Source organism: Carcharodon carcharias, chromosome 3 (assembly GCF_017639515.1).
Source record: "Carcharodon carcharias isolate sCarCar2 chromosome 3, sCarCar2.pri, whole genome shotgun sequence".
In the NCBI taxonomy this organism is placed as follows: Eukaryota; Metazoa; Chordata; class Chondrichthyes; order Lamniformes; family Lamnidae; genus Carcharodon; species Carcharodon carcharias.
Window position 1 is genome coordinate 144,254,120 of NC_054469.1, and position 19,697 is coordinate 144,273,816.

Below are 19,697 nucleotides of genomic sequence, written 5' to 3' on the forward strand. Positions count from 1 at the left end.
ACGTTGAGGTAGTGGAATTCCTTCCAGTTGTGGTAAACCTGAGAATTGATGCCCACAAAGCAGTGTGTATGCAATCAATGGTGCCCTGTACTATGGGGAAGCCTGCAATCCTTGCAAAATCAGATGCTTGCTTCACCCGCTTCTCTCTGTCAAGAGAGACTGTAATGTATTCAGCTCTCAGAATACAGTGCACCAATGACCTCCCTTATTCAACACTGGGTGGCAAATTGGGAGGTATTGTAAATATTTCCAGCTCCAGCCTGGAAGAAGCCAGACACACAAATGTTAATCACCATGGTCATCACCACAGCCATTGGCAATGTTATTCTCACCCTGCTCTAAGTTTGCAGTTGTAGCTGCAGCAGTTGGCAAATTTTAGTGAGGATCCTTCCTGTAACAGAGACGCCCAGCTTATTGCTGAGGTACGGTCGGAAAATTGCTCCCCAAAGACCCTGCTGGGATATGGCCTCCTGCTGAGGCCCTTTCTTTCCATCCTGCTCCTTTTTCTTCCAGCAATTTGTCCTGCTCTATGTCACCTCTGTTTATCTGTTTATTGTCACTGTCATGCTGTAGACCAAAGGGTTTACAAACTGCTGAATCTATGCCTGGGAACAAGTGGCCTACACAGAATCCTTTAAATCAGGTCAAAGTTCTTCAATATGTGCCACCCCATTCCCTGTACTCTTTAGTAACTTTAAACAACTCCAGAAACCACCAATTCCAGTTAGAGGAATAAAAATCAATCAGCAACTAACTTGAAAGGAGTTGATAACTCCTTTAAATAGTGTTGGTTGTGGATCCTTCTTGCTATTGAATGAGTGTTCAGCTCTGCAAGATTGAAAGAGGGCTTTGAGCTCCAAAATTAACATCACAATCTGCTTCCTCTGTCTACTTCCAACAGACGCTCTCTGCTAAATGAGTTAATACCATCCCCAAAATGGTGTCTGACACAGCCAGCAGCAGAAGCACGTACATAATCCATGGATGCCATTTCAGTGTTGATAAAAATGGGTGCTGCAGATCTAAAGTTTGGGCTAACATGTTTCTAGAAGAATTCACCAATCTGATTCGTTAAGGAGATATGCCATTGCTTTCCCTATTCACACAGCTCCCAGATCCCCTGTAGAGAGAACAGCACTGTTTTGGGTTTCTAATTACCACAAGTCACAGTATATAAAGCTCACCAAACATCTGTGGGCAAGTGTAAATGTAGGATGACGAATGGACTTTAATTGTCACTGATTGCAAAACCCAGGTCAACAAAGCTATATGGTTAACTGTAAGGGAGATAGCAATTATTCAAAAAGAGATGGGAAAGAAAGACGCAAAACAGCGTTATGAATTTGATGGAGCAGAGATGGTGTTAGTTCGATCTTGCCTTTTTTCTGTAAGCGTTTGGAACCACGAGTGGATAACAGCATGGTGAGGGCAACGAGGGACCTGGGACTTCGGTGAATAACAGGCCCAGCAGCGTATCTCCTTGACCAGTGAGGTTCGGGACTGAGAGATAACAGAGAAAGGACCGAAATGGAAGGTTAGTTAGAGTAGGTGAATTCAATGCCAAAACAGAAAGAGAAATAAAGGGCAGAATTTTAACTACAATAAGTGGGGGGTTGGTGGGGTGGCGAGGCAGATTCAGGTGCAGGGGGGCTTATAACCATGAATAGAGGTGCTGGGTTGGAAACTTGACATGATCACACCCACTTCAAGATTTAACCCAGGTGGAGTTTGCAGGCGCATGATAAACCCTTGTGGAGCTGTGGATTAAGAAATTTCAATCCCCACTAACTCAGCATTTAACCCAGCTTTCTGACTTTAACAGCCAGTGCATGGGTATTCCAAGCTGTGTGGAAGTCAACAGGATCAACCAGGCGAGAGCACAGTGCCACTTCAGTGTAACTTATTGCTACAGCCCTGCCGGGATCAAAAGCTGCTGCTCATAGCACTTCTTCTGAAAGTGTATTTGCATTGCTTGACTGATGATTTCCCATTCATTGGAAGCCATTTAATCTATCTTTGATTCGCGGCTTTGATCTGCACTTGCCTGCACCATCACTGCAGCATGGGAGCAACTTATGCAGATCTACCATGGACTTCTGATGAGGAACAAAAAGAATTGCACCAGCAGCAACAGGAGCAACAGTAGCAGCTGCTTTCTCCTCAGACACATGCCACTACACAGTACAGAGGGGATGAACACAAAGATGCAGCTTGAAGGAGGTGATATGCCAGCACGGGGTACGTAGACAGAGGATCAACTCTCTCGACATGTGTAAACAACTGTCTCAGCAGGCTTGGGCATTCACAGCAGGCCTTTGCTGACACCCCCACTGGAACAAGGCCCCCCACCCCTCCCTGCAGACCAGATGGGCACACATTGCCAGTGACCATCAAAGTGGCCATCACTGACAGCTATAATCTCAGTTATCTGCTTTTCCCTGGAGTTCTGTGCTTTCTTCTCTTGCAAGGTGAGAAAACAGAGTTGTGAGTGTGATAAATGGATTGTGCAGAGAGGAGGGAATGGCAACATTTATGGAGGGTGCCTGTCAGATATGGATGTGAGTTGGCACAAAGATGAAGGTGAGTATGAGAGTTGGCCATTTTGATGGGTATATGAGCAGGTGCCTGGAGGGAGAGGAATAAGTGGAGCTGCAAGATGTGTTGTTCTGAGGAGTGTTGTTTGTCCAGGAGAACACTGAGAAAGTAAGACTATGGGATTTGGTGCCTGAAACTATGTCCACTCACCTTTCCTGCCCTCTTGAGATCTTTGAAATTCTTTGGGCACTGTCTCCAGTTCAAGGGACTACTACTCACTTTCTTTGCCACTGCTATCTATGCCTTCATGGTTTGAGAGGCTGGCCTCTTCCTCCCATGCTTGGAAATCATCACCTTATCTTAGTCCCTCAAATCCACAAGCTGAACCTCCAGGTAAGAGTCAGTATGCAGGAGGCAGTCTTGCTTTGTGGTTGCTGAAGCCTCAGGAATCAATTTTCCTCTATTCTGATTCTTACCAAAGTTCCCTTAATTAGAAGTTTTTCCTTTGACTATGTGGTGTATCACCCCACTCACCCACTGTGATTGATTGGGAAACCTTGTGGAGGGATGTTATGCCATGTCTCAGTTAAAGCTCACCATGTCTCAGTTAAAGCTCACTTCGATTACAAATGGATTCCCTACCTGCTGTCGACCCATCTACCTGCCCATGGCAACCAGATCTGTTTAGATAACATCCCTTCCAAAGAGAGGGAAAGCTAGTTTGGATTAGGAGGATAAGAAAAACGAAACAGAAAGGAAAAGTGAGTAAGTGCATTTAATTTTTTTAAGATTTCCAACAATTCATAACCTGAAGGAATGAAATGCCACAGTTTAAACTATTGATTTTCTGGGCTGGAGAGGTTGATTATCTGTCACTAATAATGATAATGTCATTAAAGAACACTTGCATTATTAATCACGACACAACTCTCTGTGGCAGCTTGAATGGGCAATTAATGTGAAGATACAACAACTTGATGAAACTCATAGGGAGGTTAAGGGGAGCTATATTTTTGTAAGGCTAATCATGGAGTGGCACAAATCATCCAACGGCTCAGGGAGATTTGCAACTCACAGGGTACGTCTTCCTTGCCACAAGTGACTGCACAATTTGCACATTAATGATGGTGTGCATTGTTCACACTTGTTTTTTCAGCAAATTCCAGCCCAATATTTTTTCCTTTTCTTGCTAAAATTTTATCTACTCATCCTTTCTTAGGTGTAGTTCGACAGGAGATGGTCACCCTCAGGCCCTTGATTCAAGTGGCTCTAAGTCTTAAACATAATTTGACAGTGAGCATCAACAGGTTTATCAACTACAGGGACATCACAGGTGGGCTGATCTTTGCCTCGCTCAATGTCCTTGCAGGCATTTTTCAAACAGGGGTCACAAGTTATTGATTAGGAGTAGAAAGATGTTCCCCTCCCAACACTTCAGGTGGGTGCTGAGGCCAGTTGCAAGAGTACAGCCATCAGTCCAGTTGAGATTAGATAACTCAGCACAAATTGGGATTTTCAAAGATCTGGAAAACTTTGTGCCTGTATGGTTTGTTACAGATAGTGGAGAGATGTGGGATAATATACCCCTTTTCCCATCTCTCAATTGATCACAATAAAATGAGTTTTAAAGGAAGAAATGTTTTAATCCCTTGACTGCTGTGACTTTCAAGAACAGGCACAAGACTGGCTTTCTTGTAGGTTTAAATTAAAGGAAAGAATAAATGTTTATTTTCTCAACACTTGAAATGTAAACGCATCACCCACTCTATTCACAAAAGGTATGCACACACAAGAACATTTTGACATATATCCTTCCAAGGGCTTAAATTACAAAAAAAAAGTAGCATGCACTGATATCTTTAGAAGAGACTGAGAAATCACTATCGCTTTAGTTCTTCAAGATGGTAGTTGGACACATTGCAGACCTGAGAATTCTCTTTTTGTTCATTGAAGAAAAATGGAGAGTGGAGGTTTCTGGTGATAAACTCACAAAGGTTTACTCCAAGCAACCAGAAGTTTCTAGCTTTTTGAGTTGAAGTTGTGGTTGTGCCCCTGTGAAAAATATAATCTGCAGGTAAAAAATTAGCCCCACTTCTCTGATTGTGATGGATTTTCAAGGCAGGGCCATTCCTTTTGCTGGGCAAGATGGCTTCCCCCAGTAACCTTTATGTTCTAGACTGACTGCTCTGGGCTGTCCTTGTGAAATAATAAGATATTTCCCATCATGAGCCAGTCTCTGTCATGCGACCACAGTATTGACGTTCCCATTGTCTACACAATGGGGAATGAATTTCAGCCATTTGAACTTCTTGTGATAAAGTGGTTTCCCTCATACCCATCTCTGTGGGTTTTCAATTTGCAGACACCAAGTCTGGGCAACAATTGTATCTCAGTTTCTATAAACATGTAGGTAATCGTAGCTGTTAACTCCTTCATGATCTGCTGCATTCTGATGTCTCTTCAATGGAATGTCCTCAAAAAGGTTGTTTACATTTTAATAACTTCCCAGTTCCTGTCTGTACAGAAGCCACAAAAGAAGGTTACTTCTTACTTCTTGACGCCCTCCATCTCCCACCCCCTGAAGTCCATCTTGTCAAGGTAAATTGTCCATATTCCATGCTGCTTTTTAAAAGTAAAATAGTCCATTTTCCTCATAAGTTTACAGGTATGTAATGCGGGCATAACAGGTTGGATAAAGACACAAGTGCAGTAGTAAATGGACTTTGAAGTCAATAAATGCAACATGATATATATTGGAAATGGCGAATTGTATGTAGTTTGAAATAAATCGCAGTTTACTAGTTTTTACTGTAACAGTTTTATTTTAATTGGTGCTATGCCATACAAAGGGGCATTTTGACATATATCTTTCCAAGGGCCTAAATACTTATTACAATATGCAGTAGTAACCTGTATGTAATTGGCAAAGGATTACATGAAGCAATTTTTGCTGTATTTGTATGACATTTTGAAAATGTCATATATTGAAATGAAACCTTGCTACACAAAACCATTCTAGCCATATCCTGTTTATTAGTGGCAAGAAAGGTGATAGTGAAGAAAATGACAAATTCACATGTCACCAGTGTTAAGGATTGAGTTGATGGCTCAGTTACAAATGTGTTAGTGGAAACGCTGAAATGTTTAAGTAAGTCTGGGGAATAATGTGGTGATTTCAAACATTTCTGGCAGAGCACAAGAGTGACCCTAGGAGATCCATAAATATATAATAAATCAGATTAAACCGCCTGCGCCTGAGGACAATAAAATGTAGGCATTTACCTCATTAAATGTACCCATAATCATCTTCTATTGTAATGTAACAAATTGGTGTGAAATACGTGATAGTACAAAACTAAAACTAACATTCATTAATAACATGCCAAAGAGCTACTTTAAATTTCTCAGTTTGTTTTTCCAGCACTAAATATTATAAAAATAAAAGTAGATTTTCCATAGCATTGCTAATGTAAACACTGAGATCTGTAGTTTCTAATACTTAAAGCAGTCCAGTTGTAGTCCCACTGAAACAGTTTCTTCATTAGCATAATGCAGCAAGTTTACTGAAGCAATACATTATGTGATGGATAAGAAATAAAATATTACACAGTTTACAGCCACTCAATGGTATAGGTCTTTTCAGATATAATGGGCAGAATCTTCTGTTCGGTGAGCGGGGGAGTGCGGGGCCTGCTTGCCGACGTGTAAAATGATGGGGGATGATGCCGGGCGTGTGTCCCAACGTCACCCCGCGTCATTTAGATTTTCAGTTTGGTTGGCACACAGCCGAATCAGCTGCACACCCGCCAAACTATCAAAGGCCTATTAAGGCCATTAAAAAAATAACATGACTAATGGACCTGCCCGTCCAACTTTAGGGTTGGCGGGCAGGCCGGAAGCCCAGGTGGGCTTCTGAGAAAACAAAAAACCTCATCTGCGGGTGGGATGAGGTTTCATGAGGGTATTAAAGTTTTTATAAAATATTTAAATAAAAGAAATTGACATGTCCCAGCTCATGTCAGTAATTTTTTTCCCCTTCTTTATTGAAACTTTCAAACCTGAGCCAATCTCTCTGAGGCAGCTCTTTGCCTCAGGGAGATCTGTGCATTTTTTCGCGAGCATGCATGAAAGGGCGTACTCCCGGCTCAGGGAATCCCCCCCAGCCCGCACAGGGAAAGTGCTCCCTGGTGGATGTCATGCTGGGCGGGCCTTAATTGGCCCACCCACGTAAAATGGCAACACAGCCCTGACCGGCGGCACCAATCGGGAACCCGCCTGTTCGTGCCCGCTCCTGCACAACCCCCCTGACGGGGGGAAGATCCTGCCCAATGGGTGTGATTTTTAACAACAGTCTGCCAGTTATACTGGTAAATTGATAGGCAATCGGTTAAACATTGGAAAATAAAATCACCAGTTCATTTATCAGCTACTGAATAGTTCAATGTCATTTTCTGGTGGGCCTCAAAATGGATGGCTAGTGCTCCAGCTCTAAGGAGGCATTTCATTTGTCAGTGGGTGGAGTGTGCCTTGCACCTGCTCCTGACCTTAATACCAGGTGTTGAGTTGTCTAACTTTATAAAGGAAATGACCCCAAAAGATTTTGTATGGTGATTTTTGTGGAACCACAAAAGTATTGAGGCCCACTATCATCCATTCATTGGCTCTCCACCCATTGGCCTGTTGTCTGACTTGACTCCATGTTGGATTCCCAGCCTACGCTCTCCCAGTAAGGAGCTAACTGTATGCATCCACTGAATCATACAATTTAGATGAGACCTACCTTGAGAATGGTTTGATAAAAGCAAAATACTGCGGATGCTGGAAATCTGAAACAAAAACAGAAAAAACTGGAAAAACTCAGCAGGTCTGACAGCATTTATGGAGAGAGAAACAGAGTTGACGGTTTGAGTCTATATGACCTTTCTTCAGAGCTGTGGAACATCAGGCACAGCTGGTGAAGGAGACCAAAAGGAGTTGAGTTTCACAGGTACAAATGCCCACCCAAAGGCACACTTTTCCGGATCCACACAATGCTTGCTTCCGGAATCAACTCTTTTTGGTCTCTTTCCAGCTGTGCCACAACCTCCTGCCTTAGCTGCCTGATGCTCACAGCTTCACAGTCCCCATCCTGTTCTCTTTCAGGTGAAAACCCACTGTCATTTTCACAGCCTTATTTCACCGCCTGTCTGAACTGTCCTTAGGGCAGGATCTTCCGCTGGTGAGCGGGGGCAGGGCCCGCTCTCCGACATGTAAAATGATGCAGGATGACGTTGGGTGGAACTCCCGATGTCACCCTGCATCATTTCCATTTTCATGTCGCAGCCGAGTCAGCTGCGCAGCTGCCGACCTGACAACTGCCTACTGAGGCCGTTAAGACACTAATTAGAATCATTAATGGACCTGTCCGTCCAACCTTAAGGTTGGCGGGCAGGGCAGGCTTCAAAAAAAGCATGAAACGACATCCACTGGCGGGATGAGGTTTCATGAGGAGATTTAAATTTTTATTGAAGGTTTCAGTTAAAGTTATGGACATGTCCCAACTCATGTGATAGTGTCAATTGAGGGGACGTCAGAGAAATTTTCCTATCACTTTTATTGAAAATTTTAATTCAGAGCTGATCTCCCTGAGGCAGCATTTAGCCTCAGGGAGATCTGTGTGCTCTTTCATGCACGAAAGAGCACACTCCCAACTGAGGGAATCCCCCCCACCTGCACTTCCTGGCGGATGTCACGCTGGGTGGGCCTTAATTGGCCCGCCCACGTAAAATGGCGGGATGCTGATCAGAGCCCATGCCCGCTCCCGTACTTCTCCCCACAATGGGGGGGAAAATTTTTCCCTGAGAGAACTTTCCAGCTTTCCTGGCTTCTTCACCAGGAGATCTATGTCTGTGTTCTGCTGCAGCACAACAGGCTGAAGCACTATACCACACCCCTCCGCCTCCTCACTCCCCAATTAGGTTTTATTTGCCTTTTCTAGGTACATAGCTTTCGTTCCCAAAGCAATGTCAAGTCATTGGGTCACTTTTCAGAAATGACCTCATAGCCAAGAAAGCCAATTACACACCCCCTTTTCTGAATTATTTCTCACAAATACATGCTTTTTGCAAAATGAAGGATCTTTCACACTTCTTCCCCAAAACTTTCCTTTTTCTTATTAACTTGCATGACCAAGAATATATTTGCAGAAGTTATATGGACTCGAAACGATAACTCGGGGCTGCATCTTCTGGTCGGCGAGTGGATGGCGGGGCCCTCTCGCCGATGCATAAAATGATGCGGAGTGACGTCGGGCATGTGTCCCTGCGCCATTTAGATTGTTAGTTCAGCGGGCATGCAGCCAAAGGCCTATTAAGGCTATTAAAAAGTAATTAAACTGATTAATGGACTTGCCCATCCAACCTTAAGGTTGGCAGGCAGGCGAAGAGCCCAGGTGGCCTTCAAAAAAAACATGAAACCTCATCTACGGGCAGGTTGAGGTTTCATGAGGCTATTAAAATTTGTATGAAATGTCTAAATAAAGGAAATTGACATGTCCCAGCTCATGTGACGAGGGGACATGTCAGGAATACTTTTTTCTGCCTTAGATGAAATTTTCAATCTTGAGCCGATCTCCCTGAGTGCACTCCCGGCTAAGGGAAATCCCCCCCTCACTGCCCAGGGAGCGCATAGCGCTTCTGAGTGGACATTATGCTGGGGGGACCTTAATTGGCCTGCCCACGTAAAATGGCGCCGCCCCCAATTGGGGGCGCCAATCAGGAACCCGCCCGCTTGCACCTGCCCCTGCACAACCCTCCCGACGGAGAGGGGAGTATGCTGCCCTCGGTTTCTCTACACACATGCTGTAAGTCTGGCTGAGCTTCTTTCTGTTCTTATTTCAGATTTTCAGCACCACAGTATTTCGTTTTTAATATATTTTTCTACCCTTCTATGTTTCCCCCAATGGCTTTTATTATTCTTGCTGAAACTGTCATTAGTATAGCACTCCACCAGAAGCTGATTTTCCTACTTTTGAAACTTCATTTGTTGATTATTCATCATGGCCCAGGTCTGGCCAACTGACTTGTACAAATTTTACAACAAATTCCCTCTTAAACATCTTCCTCCAACTCAAGCACAAAGTTCAACCCCGCCCCCCCCGCCCCCCTCAGTGAAACTGGAAACCTCATCCTAAAAGCACGGTGAGCTCAGAAATCTTCCTTAAAAACTGTGGAATACTCCATTGCTGTTTGTCAATTTTCTTTCTGGTAACCAAATCACTCAGGTACCCAGTACACTTTGAGTATTATTGTTCCTCAGTCAGGATAAAAACCGCACCTCAGCTTGATTTATTGATAGTCCTTTTCCCTCTGAGTCAGAAGATTGCAGGTTCAAGTCACACTCCATCCATGAACTCAGCGTACATGTTAGTGAGGCAGTGCTGCTTTTTCAGAGGTGCTGCATTTTGGACATGTGGTTAAATTAAGATCCTTTCAGATGAATGTAAAAGATCCCCTGGTACGATTCAAAGAAGAGCAGGAAGTTCTGGTCAAATATTCATTCCTCAGCTATCAACACCAAAACTGCTTATTTGCTCATTTGTTTTTTGTGGAATGTTGGTCGGTGTGAATTGGCTGCGGTGTTTGTCTACAAACTAATATTGACAACATTTCAAAAGTAGTTTATTGGGCATGCATTGGGAGATCTTGAGGATCTGAAAGGTGCTATATAATTGCAACTTCCCTATTTCTGTCAAATTCGATGGTGGACCTGCCTTATACACATGGGGCAGAATTTTCCCTCTGCGGGTGGGAGGGGGGATTCCCTGAGCCAAGAGTGCGCTCTTTTGAGCATTCGCACGAAAGAGTGCACTCATCTCCCTGAGGCTAAGTGCTGCCTCAAGGAGATCGGCTGTACATTATAAAATCGTGAAAAATAGAAAAAAAAAAATCCCCTGACGTCCCCTCATGTGACACTGCCAGCTGAGTTGGGACATGTCCATAACTTTTACATAACACTTAAATTACATTTTTAAAAACCAACATGAAACCTCATCCCGCCTGTGGATGAGGTTTCATACTTTTTCTAATGTCAGGGCTCCTGGCCTGCCCGCCAATCTTAAGGTTGGACGGGCAGCTCCATTAATTAGTTTAATGACTCTGTCAATGGCCTCAATTGGCCATTGACAGGTCAGCGGGCGCACAGCTGATTCTGTTGAGCCTCCGCCTACCTGAAAATTTAAATGGGGCGCGGTGACATCGGGAGTTCTGCCCGACGTCGGCGAGCGGGCTCCGCCACAGGAAAATCCTGGCCATAGAATTTGTCAATAGAAACTGGAATTCCCCAATTACCTACAGTGCAGGTGACTTTGCCTAAATTGAAGCACATCTCAACCCCTGATCCCTGGCCCAGGCAAAGGGAAAGGCCTGAGAAGGAGAAACTTCTTTCAGGCATTTCTATCATCTATGGTGCAATTCTGTGGACCATTTTATTAATTTTTAAGTGCTAGTTATGTTTGGCTTTTTTTCACATAACTGAGTGTATACAGCTAATGGTGACGAAAAGTTTACAAAAATTTCACAGCAATTTGATTGGTTCAAAAAACCTTTTATTGATTTGGCTGAATTATTTCCTGGTGCATGCTTATCACAGACTGGAAGCTTTTTTACTGGCTTAGCAATTTTTTTTTGATTGCTTTACATTTAGTCAATGGGATATTTGAGCTCATGTCTAAAGATAGCATTAAATTAAAGCAATCACGATTTATTTTTTCTACAGAATGTGCCATGGTTTTAAGGTGTGTGGCTTTTACTAAGTGATACTCTGAGGTGTATCAGCTTTAAGAATTATCTTTTAATTATAAAGATGATAATGTAAGGGTAATTTTATCAAAGTACTCTCCCACTGCAGAGCTTTGACTGGCAGAAGCACATGTTAAAAATTCAATTTTATGCTCCTCGTGGTTTTCTAACCATCAATATTATGAGTCTCATGCCCAGATATCTGGTAGATGTGGTTTAGATTACTGTTTCTGTTTCTTCCAGGTACTGCTGATGTACCTGCCATTCTGTGGAATATCCATTTCTAATGCCAAACTCTTTGCAGCATCCCGCAAGGAATATGATAGAAGCAGGGTATGTGTTCTTGAGCAATATTGTCCAAAGTTTGATATAAAATGCAGAGGGATTAATTGTTACTTTGAGTGGTAACATAAAATAGATAATATTAGTACTGCTGCCTGTTATACATTTCTCCAAATTTTGATTCATGTTGAAGTGAATGGAAATGTAAAGCAAGAGATATAAAACAAGAGGCTGAACTGGTAGTGCCCATTTTACACTTTTGCTTAAGACAAAATTATGTGAGGGGCAGCCTAAAAATAGATTTTTGCTTCTCAAAGTAATCAAAACTAAAATATTTCATTAGCGAAGTTTGTTTTCGACTACAAATCAAATAAATCAATATTTTTGCTGAATTTGTACTAATTCTATTGCAGTGATGGAGGGTTTAAGTGGATTTTTATGTAAATAACAGCTAGGCCCATATATTAACATTGTGATTGGTGCAGTATATTCAAGCCTAATAATAGATTTGTGTAAAGGGTTTCACGCCAGTACTATCCTCTAATTACTAATCTTTTACAAGAAGAGAAAAAAAGACCAGAATTGTCATCTTTCTTTATGGTTGGAATGAGAGATGAAATGGATCATTATGTCATTGGTTTAAAAGGATACAGGTGTTGCACTCGATTTGCAGTTTAAGCTCAGAGTAGACAATAGTTCTAATTGCTGAAAATCAACAATGGTCTCAGCAAAGTTTACTAAATTATAGTTGTCAGCTTATAATCGACACTGACATTCAAGTATAGTGTTGAAGGAATGCTCATTGTCAGAAGCATTGTCCTTCAGATAAGATGTTAACCCAAGGCCACCTTTGCTTTCTTGTGGCTGAATGAGCATTAAGGATCCCAAGATGCCATTCAAGGAAGAACAGAGAGTTCCCTCAGTGACCTGGTCAATATTCCTCCCTCAATCTACCATTAAAAGCAGATTAACATGTCATTTATCTCAATGCTGTTTGTGAGGCATTGCTGGTACAGAATATCTTTTGCACTTGCTTTACATAACATGCAATGTACTTGAAAAATAATTCACTTCATGTAGCACTTCAAGATGTTTCAACAGGATAAGGGAATGTATAGCTGAAAATATCTTCATTTATCCTAACTGTTTAGAATGGCACAAGTCAAAATAACAAAATAATGGCCCCTTTAAAATGGAATGGGAACCCTAATCTTTTTCCTTGCCCTAGCCATTTTGTATTTTAGATACTGTACTTCAAGTATTGTGTTGATTTTCTAATCAAGCTCTTTTTTAGTATACCAAGATTTGTGCTGTCCTATTGACCTAATGTTTATTGCTGGTGTCTATTAACCCTATTACTGATGGTTTCAGGCATTGCTTGAGGTTGTCAATGATTTGTTTGAAGAGCAAACAGAGCTGGAGAAGGTTGTTCGGAAGATCATGCAACGAGCTTTGACCCTGCTGCAATGTGAACGGTGTTCTGTCCTTCTACTGGAAGATATTGAATCCCCTGTAAGTGTTTTATTGGTCCCCTTTGTATCAACCACAGTAACCAACATTTCATGAAAAGAATATGATCAGTGATCTATAGGTTTCACTGAAATTTCATTTGAGTTTGTCACTTTTTTTTCCCACACTACTTCTATATCTAGCACATGAATTCAAATCCAGCTTAGACTGATACAGTGAAAGTCTTCGCCCTCTACTGGCATAAAGATCTTGGGCAGAATTTTCTGCCTACTGGGTGGGCGGGCCCAACCCAATCTCCGGCGGGTGGGAGCTGATCCCTGGTGGAGAATCGGGCCCCGCCGCCATTTTAAGTGGGCAGGCCAATTAAGGCTCACCCAGCATGACGCCCGGCGGGAAGCGCTATGCGCTTCCTATGTGGACGGGGGGGGGGGGGAATTCCCCAAATGCAAGCATGCCCTCTTTCACGCATGTGTACGAAGAGTGCACATCTCCCTGAGGCTAAGTGCTGCCTCAGGAAGGTCGCTGAAACTTGCACAGACATTAAAAATAGAAAAAAAAATCCTTAACATGTCCCCCTCATGTGACAATGTCACACGAGATGGAACATGTTAATAAATTTCACAAAAACTTTATTACAATTTTTTAAACCCTACATGCAACCTCATCCTGCTGGTAGATAAGGTTTCATGATTTTTCTATTCCTCTCTGGGGCTCCTGGCCTGCCTGCCAACCTTAAGATTGGATGGACAGGTCCTTTAATTGTTCTAATGATCCTGTCAATGGCCTCAATTGGCCATTGACAGGTTGGCAGGTTCCCCCCGATATCATCCCGTGTCATTTTGTGCATCAGCAAGCGGGCTCCGCCCATTGCTCGCCAACAGCAAAATTCAGCCCCTTATATCTAAAATATGTTTAAACAGTTTCAACTTAGCTCTTTAAAAAAAAGACATTAGTATTTGGAGCACTATGTTGCTAAAAATAGTATAGCATGCCGAGTTCCCACTTTCCTGCCTCCGGTATACAATTACAATGAATATTGTTTAGCAAGGGTTATTTTCACTTATGACTTTATGACAATTGAAAATAAGCACATGAAAACGAGACCACAATATAATTTTTTTTGTTTGTACCCTACTTTATGCATTGTAACCCATTGCAATACTCAGTTCAAGTTCTGTTTGAAACAAAAACAAAAATACTGGAAAAACTCAGCTGGTCTGTTTGGCCTTTTCAATAGTTCAAAGTGGAACATGCTTTTACTTCCTCCATATTTTCATTTATTTCATTAACTTTTTACTGTAGTCCATGTTTTACTACAGTATCTTGCATACAAATGATTAAAACTTCTTCCCTGAAATATACATCTGAAAGTTCCAAAATTTAAAATGCTTCTGGTGTCTAGAAGATATTCACCTGACTCAAGAAACCATCTCTTTACATCAGACATAGGGTCTGTTGGGATATTATTGTAAATGTAATATTTCTGGTCCATTCCAAATTTCTCTAAGGCAGTGGTGGAATGATTCCCCCTGTAGTATTCTGTTGACATGTTCCTATAATAGCGCTAAAGGGGCTGGATTTTATGTTCCCCTGCCAGAGAGGCACATGAAAAGAGCAGGTATCCACCCCGCCACCTTCCTGCCCATTCCCGAGCTCCTCCCCATAACATATAGGTGGGCGGCTGCCGAAATTGGCAGCCCGCCCGCCACATTTAAGTAAATAATCAAGGGTCATTTGAGCTTATTAACCAGCCAATTGACTCCTAAAATATGCTGCCCACACCATTATACAGTTGGCATGGGCAGTCGGGTGGGAGTGGGCAAGCCATTTTTAAAAATGTTTTTAAAAGGGTGGGAAGGAACTGGGGGCTACTAGCTTCAGGGGTGGCCTTTTGTGCATTGGGAGCAGCCCTGCTAAGATAGTAACCCCTCCACTTTATTCCTATCTGCCTGCTCTCTAAAACCCACCACCCCCAAACCCACCCCCCCTTAAGCTAGCCAAACTTTCCCCACCCGATACCCCAGACTTACCTTACTCCGGGATCCATTGGGTCTTCTTCGTGGAACTGGATGCTATCCCAGCAGCACCCAGCAACGTGCTCTTTGTGCTGCTGGGACTGCTGGAGCTGCTGGCCAATTGGGTTGGCTGGCAGCTCCTGAGGGTGGGACTTCCTCCCCAGTGAGCAGTGGAAGTTGAGCGTGGATTGAGTGGGCAGCTTCACACCAACTTTACTTCCTGTGCATAATATGCAGCCCGGGGTTTTTCAGCACTTTCACTCTATTAATACTGTGTGATGTATGTGATGTATGACTTGGAGGTGAGATGTGAGGTACTGATCTTCCCATAATCTTGCAGGTTTAGCCCTTCTTAATGGTAAAGGTCACAGGGATGGGGGGGTGCTGTCAAAGTAACCCAGAGGAGCTGCTGCAGCCCATCCAATAGAACATAAGTCATGCAGCCATCATGCACTGGGGTGAGGGTCTTAAGAGCTTAGAGTTTTCGGGAGTTTTATTTTTATGGACAGGATTTTTCAGTCGATGTGCGGGGGTGGGCCCAACACTGGTGCGTAAAGTGATGCGCGATGACGTCAGGCGTGCGTCCCAATGTCATTGTGCTGTCTCGTCAAGTTTCGTTCAGCAGGCGCGCAATGGAGTTGGCAGCGCACTTAGGAAATTTAAAAGACCTATAAAGGCCATTAAGGAAGTAATTAAGGTCAACTTTATGCTGCCCGTCCAACCTTACGGTTAGCGGACAGGCGAAAAGGCCAAGCAGCCTTTATATTTTTTGGAAAATCTCATCCACTAGCAGGATGAGGTTTCCTAAAGCTTTAATTAATTAAATAAAAACATTTTCTGAAATATAAAAACATGTCCCATCTCATGTGACACAGCCAATTTTTAATCCATTTATTTATTTCAAAGGTGCTTCAATCTCCCTGAGGCAGCTCCTTGCCTCAGGGAGATTGCTGTGCTCTTTTGTGCACATGTGCGATAGAGCACTGGCCCTGACTCTCCCTCCTCTCCCCATCCGCACAGGTAGCGCTGAGCGCTACCCCTTGCATCTTATGCTGGGCAGGCCTTAATTGGCCCGCCCATGTAAAATGGCAGCACGGAGCCAAATGCGGGCAGTGGTCGGCTCTGCGACTCCCCCCACCCAGCCGCTCCTGCCGAGCCCGCCCGACATGGGAAAAATTCAGGCCTGTGTGAAAAATGAAGTGTTATCCTTTTAGAATTTATTTGGTAACACTCATAATATCTCCAGAGGATTACTCAGCGCTATCTCATGTCTAAATCTACCCTCAAAGCATCTCAAAAGGTCAATGTTTTCTTTGGCAAACCAGTTGATCTTGTCAAAATCCGGAATGGTTTCTCACACTTACTAAAGTATTGAAGGGTGCGTGTATTTCCTGAAAGTGTCTGGAAAACTTCTTTTACTTTTGTTTCATGAAGGTTGTTAACTGATGGTGCAACTTCTGTTCAAATTGTCATTGTATTGACTGCATGCAGCGTTATCAAAGGGAAAATGGTATGTGACTGTCCAGCAGTTCTTCCTGTGATAACCACAGGGCCTCCTCCCTTAATGTGCCGCCATAGTGTACAGTACCGCTGCCAGTAATTGAAGCTTTGCATGAATGCCACAGCACTGAAATATCTCTGAATTGCCACAAAAAATGTAACACAGATCAAAAATGTTGGGGACCTGGAAATGTAGTTTAAAACATTTCAGTTTCTCCTACTTGTGTTTCTGATTATTGCCTTGAGTCACTATTTATTTCACCCACAATTTCTCCCATATTTGTAAGATGTTTTGGATCTGAAATATTGTGGAAGATTTGCATAATTTTATTCCTAAATCATTATCTCATTGTAACATTATCTATCTATATTTTCAATGCATTATAAATACTTAAGTCTTTCAATTTCATTTTCCTTTCTTTCCCTCCTTCCACTTTCCCCCGCTTTACAAACAGTTCTGCATATACTCAAGCTAACACAACCATCGTGCATTTTGCACACTCTACTACAAAGATTTGTGCTGTATTCATCACCTTCAGGCCAAGTGCACAGGCCAGGGATCAGCTTTGTCTGCCGTTATTGTTTTTTAGCCTCCCATTAGGAGAAACCCAATAGTAGCCCAAGTGACTTGCCACCTGAGTTTCCTCTTTTCCTTGTGCTTTATCTTTGTGCTTATAAGTGCTTGGTCTTAAAAGGGCATTGGCAGAAGTCTAGAAGGAGGCACCAGAGCACAGGAGCTCAGGCACGCCAAAGATAAAAAGACATGGATTTTACTTTTTTCAAACCGACTCTAATAACCCGAAAACAAGACAAGATTAACCTTCTTCGATCAAATCCAAACACCCCTACTGCTTGCATTTGACTGTAGGAATTCAACATGGATTGAGAAATGATGTCAAATTGTGTGGCTGCCCCTAAGGTTGGTATAGTTCAGTTCGTTTGACCTTTGTCCTGTTTGGCAGAACTGTGTTCCAAGCACAGCTTCAGTAAGTTCTCTCAAGCTCCAAGATGAAATGTCACTGCAGGAGGATTACAGTGTCGTGTTCCTTTGTTAAACAGGTGGTGAAGTTTTCAAAGACCTTCAACCTGATGTCTCCACTGTGTTGTGTAGACAGTGAAACCAGGTGAGGAACATAATTGATTTTATACTTACAATTTGTTTTTCTATTATAGCTTCCATACACAATGTGAGAAACTTACTGGGATGAGATGTTTAGTCATTTTACAGAAATTTAAATTTGGATTGGATCCAAACACAGACAATAAAATCTAATTTTGGCATAGCTATTGAAAAGAATAAAAAAACTCTTGTCAACAAAAACAATATATAATCTAATAGGTGCATGCCATTGGATCACACTGTGCAGTTGGACTGTTTACAATTATGCAGAATATTGTAACTGTTATTATTTCATTGCTAAAGAAATTCAAAAATTACCAAATTAATTGGAAAACAACCAATTTCTGCTCTTAGTGTTAAACTCGGAGGAGCAGTATGATTTCCTGTAAGCACTATTTGTAGAAAATTGTAAACACGATCAGAAGGAAAAACTGCGAGTCTTTGGCAGAAGATGGATGGAACTTCCAGAGCAAAGGTGTTAAACATCTGAAAGTGGCCGAAGGTGGTCCAGGTGTTCCAACGATTTCTGGCTGAGGATAAGACAAGGGCCAGTACAATATTACAGAAATTCAGGGCTGACATGTTTGTTACTGAGATACAAATATCGTTCAGGGTTGTGTGTGGCTCTAATTCAGACGATAGAACAGAACCGAATTAAGCTGCTCTCGTTGTGTGTACCAGCAGTATGTACCATCTACAAGATGCACTGCAGGAACTCACCAAGACTGCTTAGACAGCACCTTCCAAACCCATGACTGCCACCATCTGGAAGGACAAGGCCAGCAGACACATGGGAACACCACCACTTAGATGTTCCTCTCCAAGCCACTCACCATCCTGATTTGGAAATATGTTGCCATTCCTTCACTGTCACTGGGTCAAAATCCTGGAACTCCTTCCCTAACGCCACACCATTTGGGCTGTAGCAGTTCAAGAAGGCAGCTCACCACCACCGTTGCAAGGGCAATTAGGGATGGGCAATAAATGCTGGCCTAGACAGCGACGCCCACATCCCATCAATGAACAAACAAAATTGTTGTGACATTCAGACAAATGTTCAAATTAATATAAAAACAAAAAAACTGCGGATGCTGGAAATCCAAAACAAAAACAGAATTACCTGGAAAAACTCAGCAGGTCTGGCAGCATCGGCGGAGAAGAAAAGAGTTGACGTTTCGAGTTCTCATGACCCTTCGACAGAACTTGAGTTCGAGTCCAAGAAAGAGTTGAAATATAAGCTGGTTTAAGGTGTGTGTGTGGGGGGCGGAGAGATAGAGATAGAGAGAGAGGGGGGTGGTGGGGGGGGAGCGGGTGTGTGTGGTTGTAGGGACAAACAAGCAGCGATAGAAGCAGATCATCAAAAGATGTCAACGACATTAGTACAATAGAACACATAGGTGTTAAAGTTAAAAGTTGGTGATATTATCTAAACGAATGTGCTAATTAAGAATGGATGGTAGGGCACTCAAGGTATAGCTCTAGTGGGGTTTTTTTTTATATAATGGAAATAGGTGGGAAAAGAAAAATCTTTATAATTTATTGGAAAAAAAAGGAAGGGGGAACAGAAAGGGGGTGGGGATGGGGGAGGGAGCTCACGACCTAAAGTTGTTGAATTCAATATTCAGTCCGGAAGGCTGTAAAGTCCCTAGTCGGAAGATGAGGTGTTGTTCCTCCAGTTTACGTTGGGCTTCACTGGAACAATGCAGCAAGCCAAGGACAGACATGTGGGCAAGAGAGCAGGGTGGAGTGTTAAAATGGCAAGCGACAGGGAGGTTTGGGTCATTCTTGCGGACAGACCGCAGGTGTTCTGCAAAGCGGTCGCCCAGTTTACGTTTGGTCTCTCCAATGTAGAGGAGACCACATTGGGAGCAACGAATGCAATAGACTAAGTTGGGGGAAATGCAAGTGAAATGCTGCTTCACTTGAAAGGAGTGTTTGGGTCCTTGGACGGTGGGGAGAGTGGAAGTGAAGGCGCAGCTGTTGCATCTTTTGCGTGGG

General features: G+C 42.8%; 1 protein-coding gene across 1 annotated transcript in view; it reads left to right on the forward strand.

Moving 5' to 3' along the window:
- pde11al (phosphodiesterase 11a, like) overlaps positions 1 to 19,697 on the forward strand; it is a 310,662-nt gene that overhangs the window by 141,583 nt on the left and 149,382 nt on the right. The window contains exons 3-5 of the mRNA XM_041183991.1: positions 11,556 to 11,645; positions 12,966 to 13,106; positions 17,639 to 17,703. Of these exons, the coding sequence (XP_041039925.1) occupies positions 11,556 to 11,645; positions 12,966 to 13,106; positions 17,639 to 17,703 (296 nt within the window). The remainder of the gene's footprint in view (positions 1 to 11,555; positions 11,646 to 12,965; positions 13,107 to 17,638; positions 17,704 to 19,697) is intronic.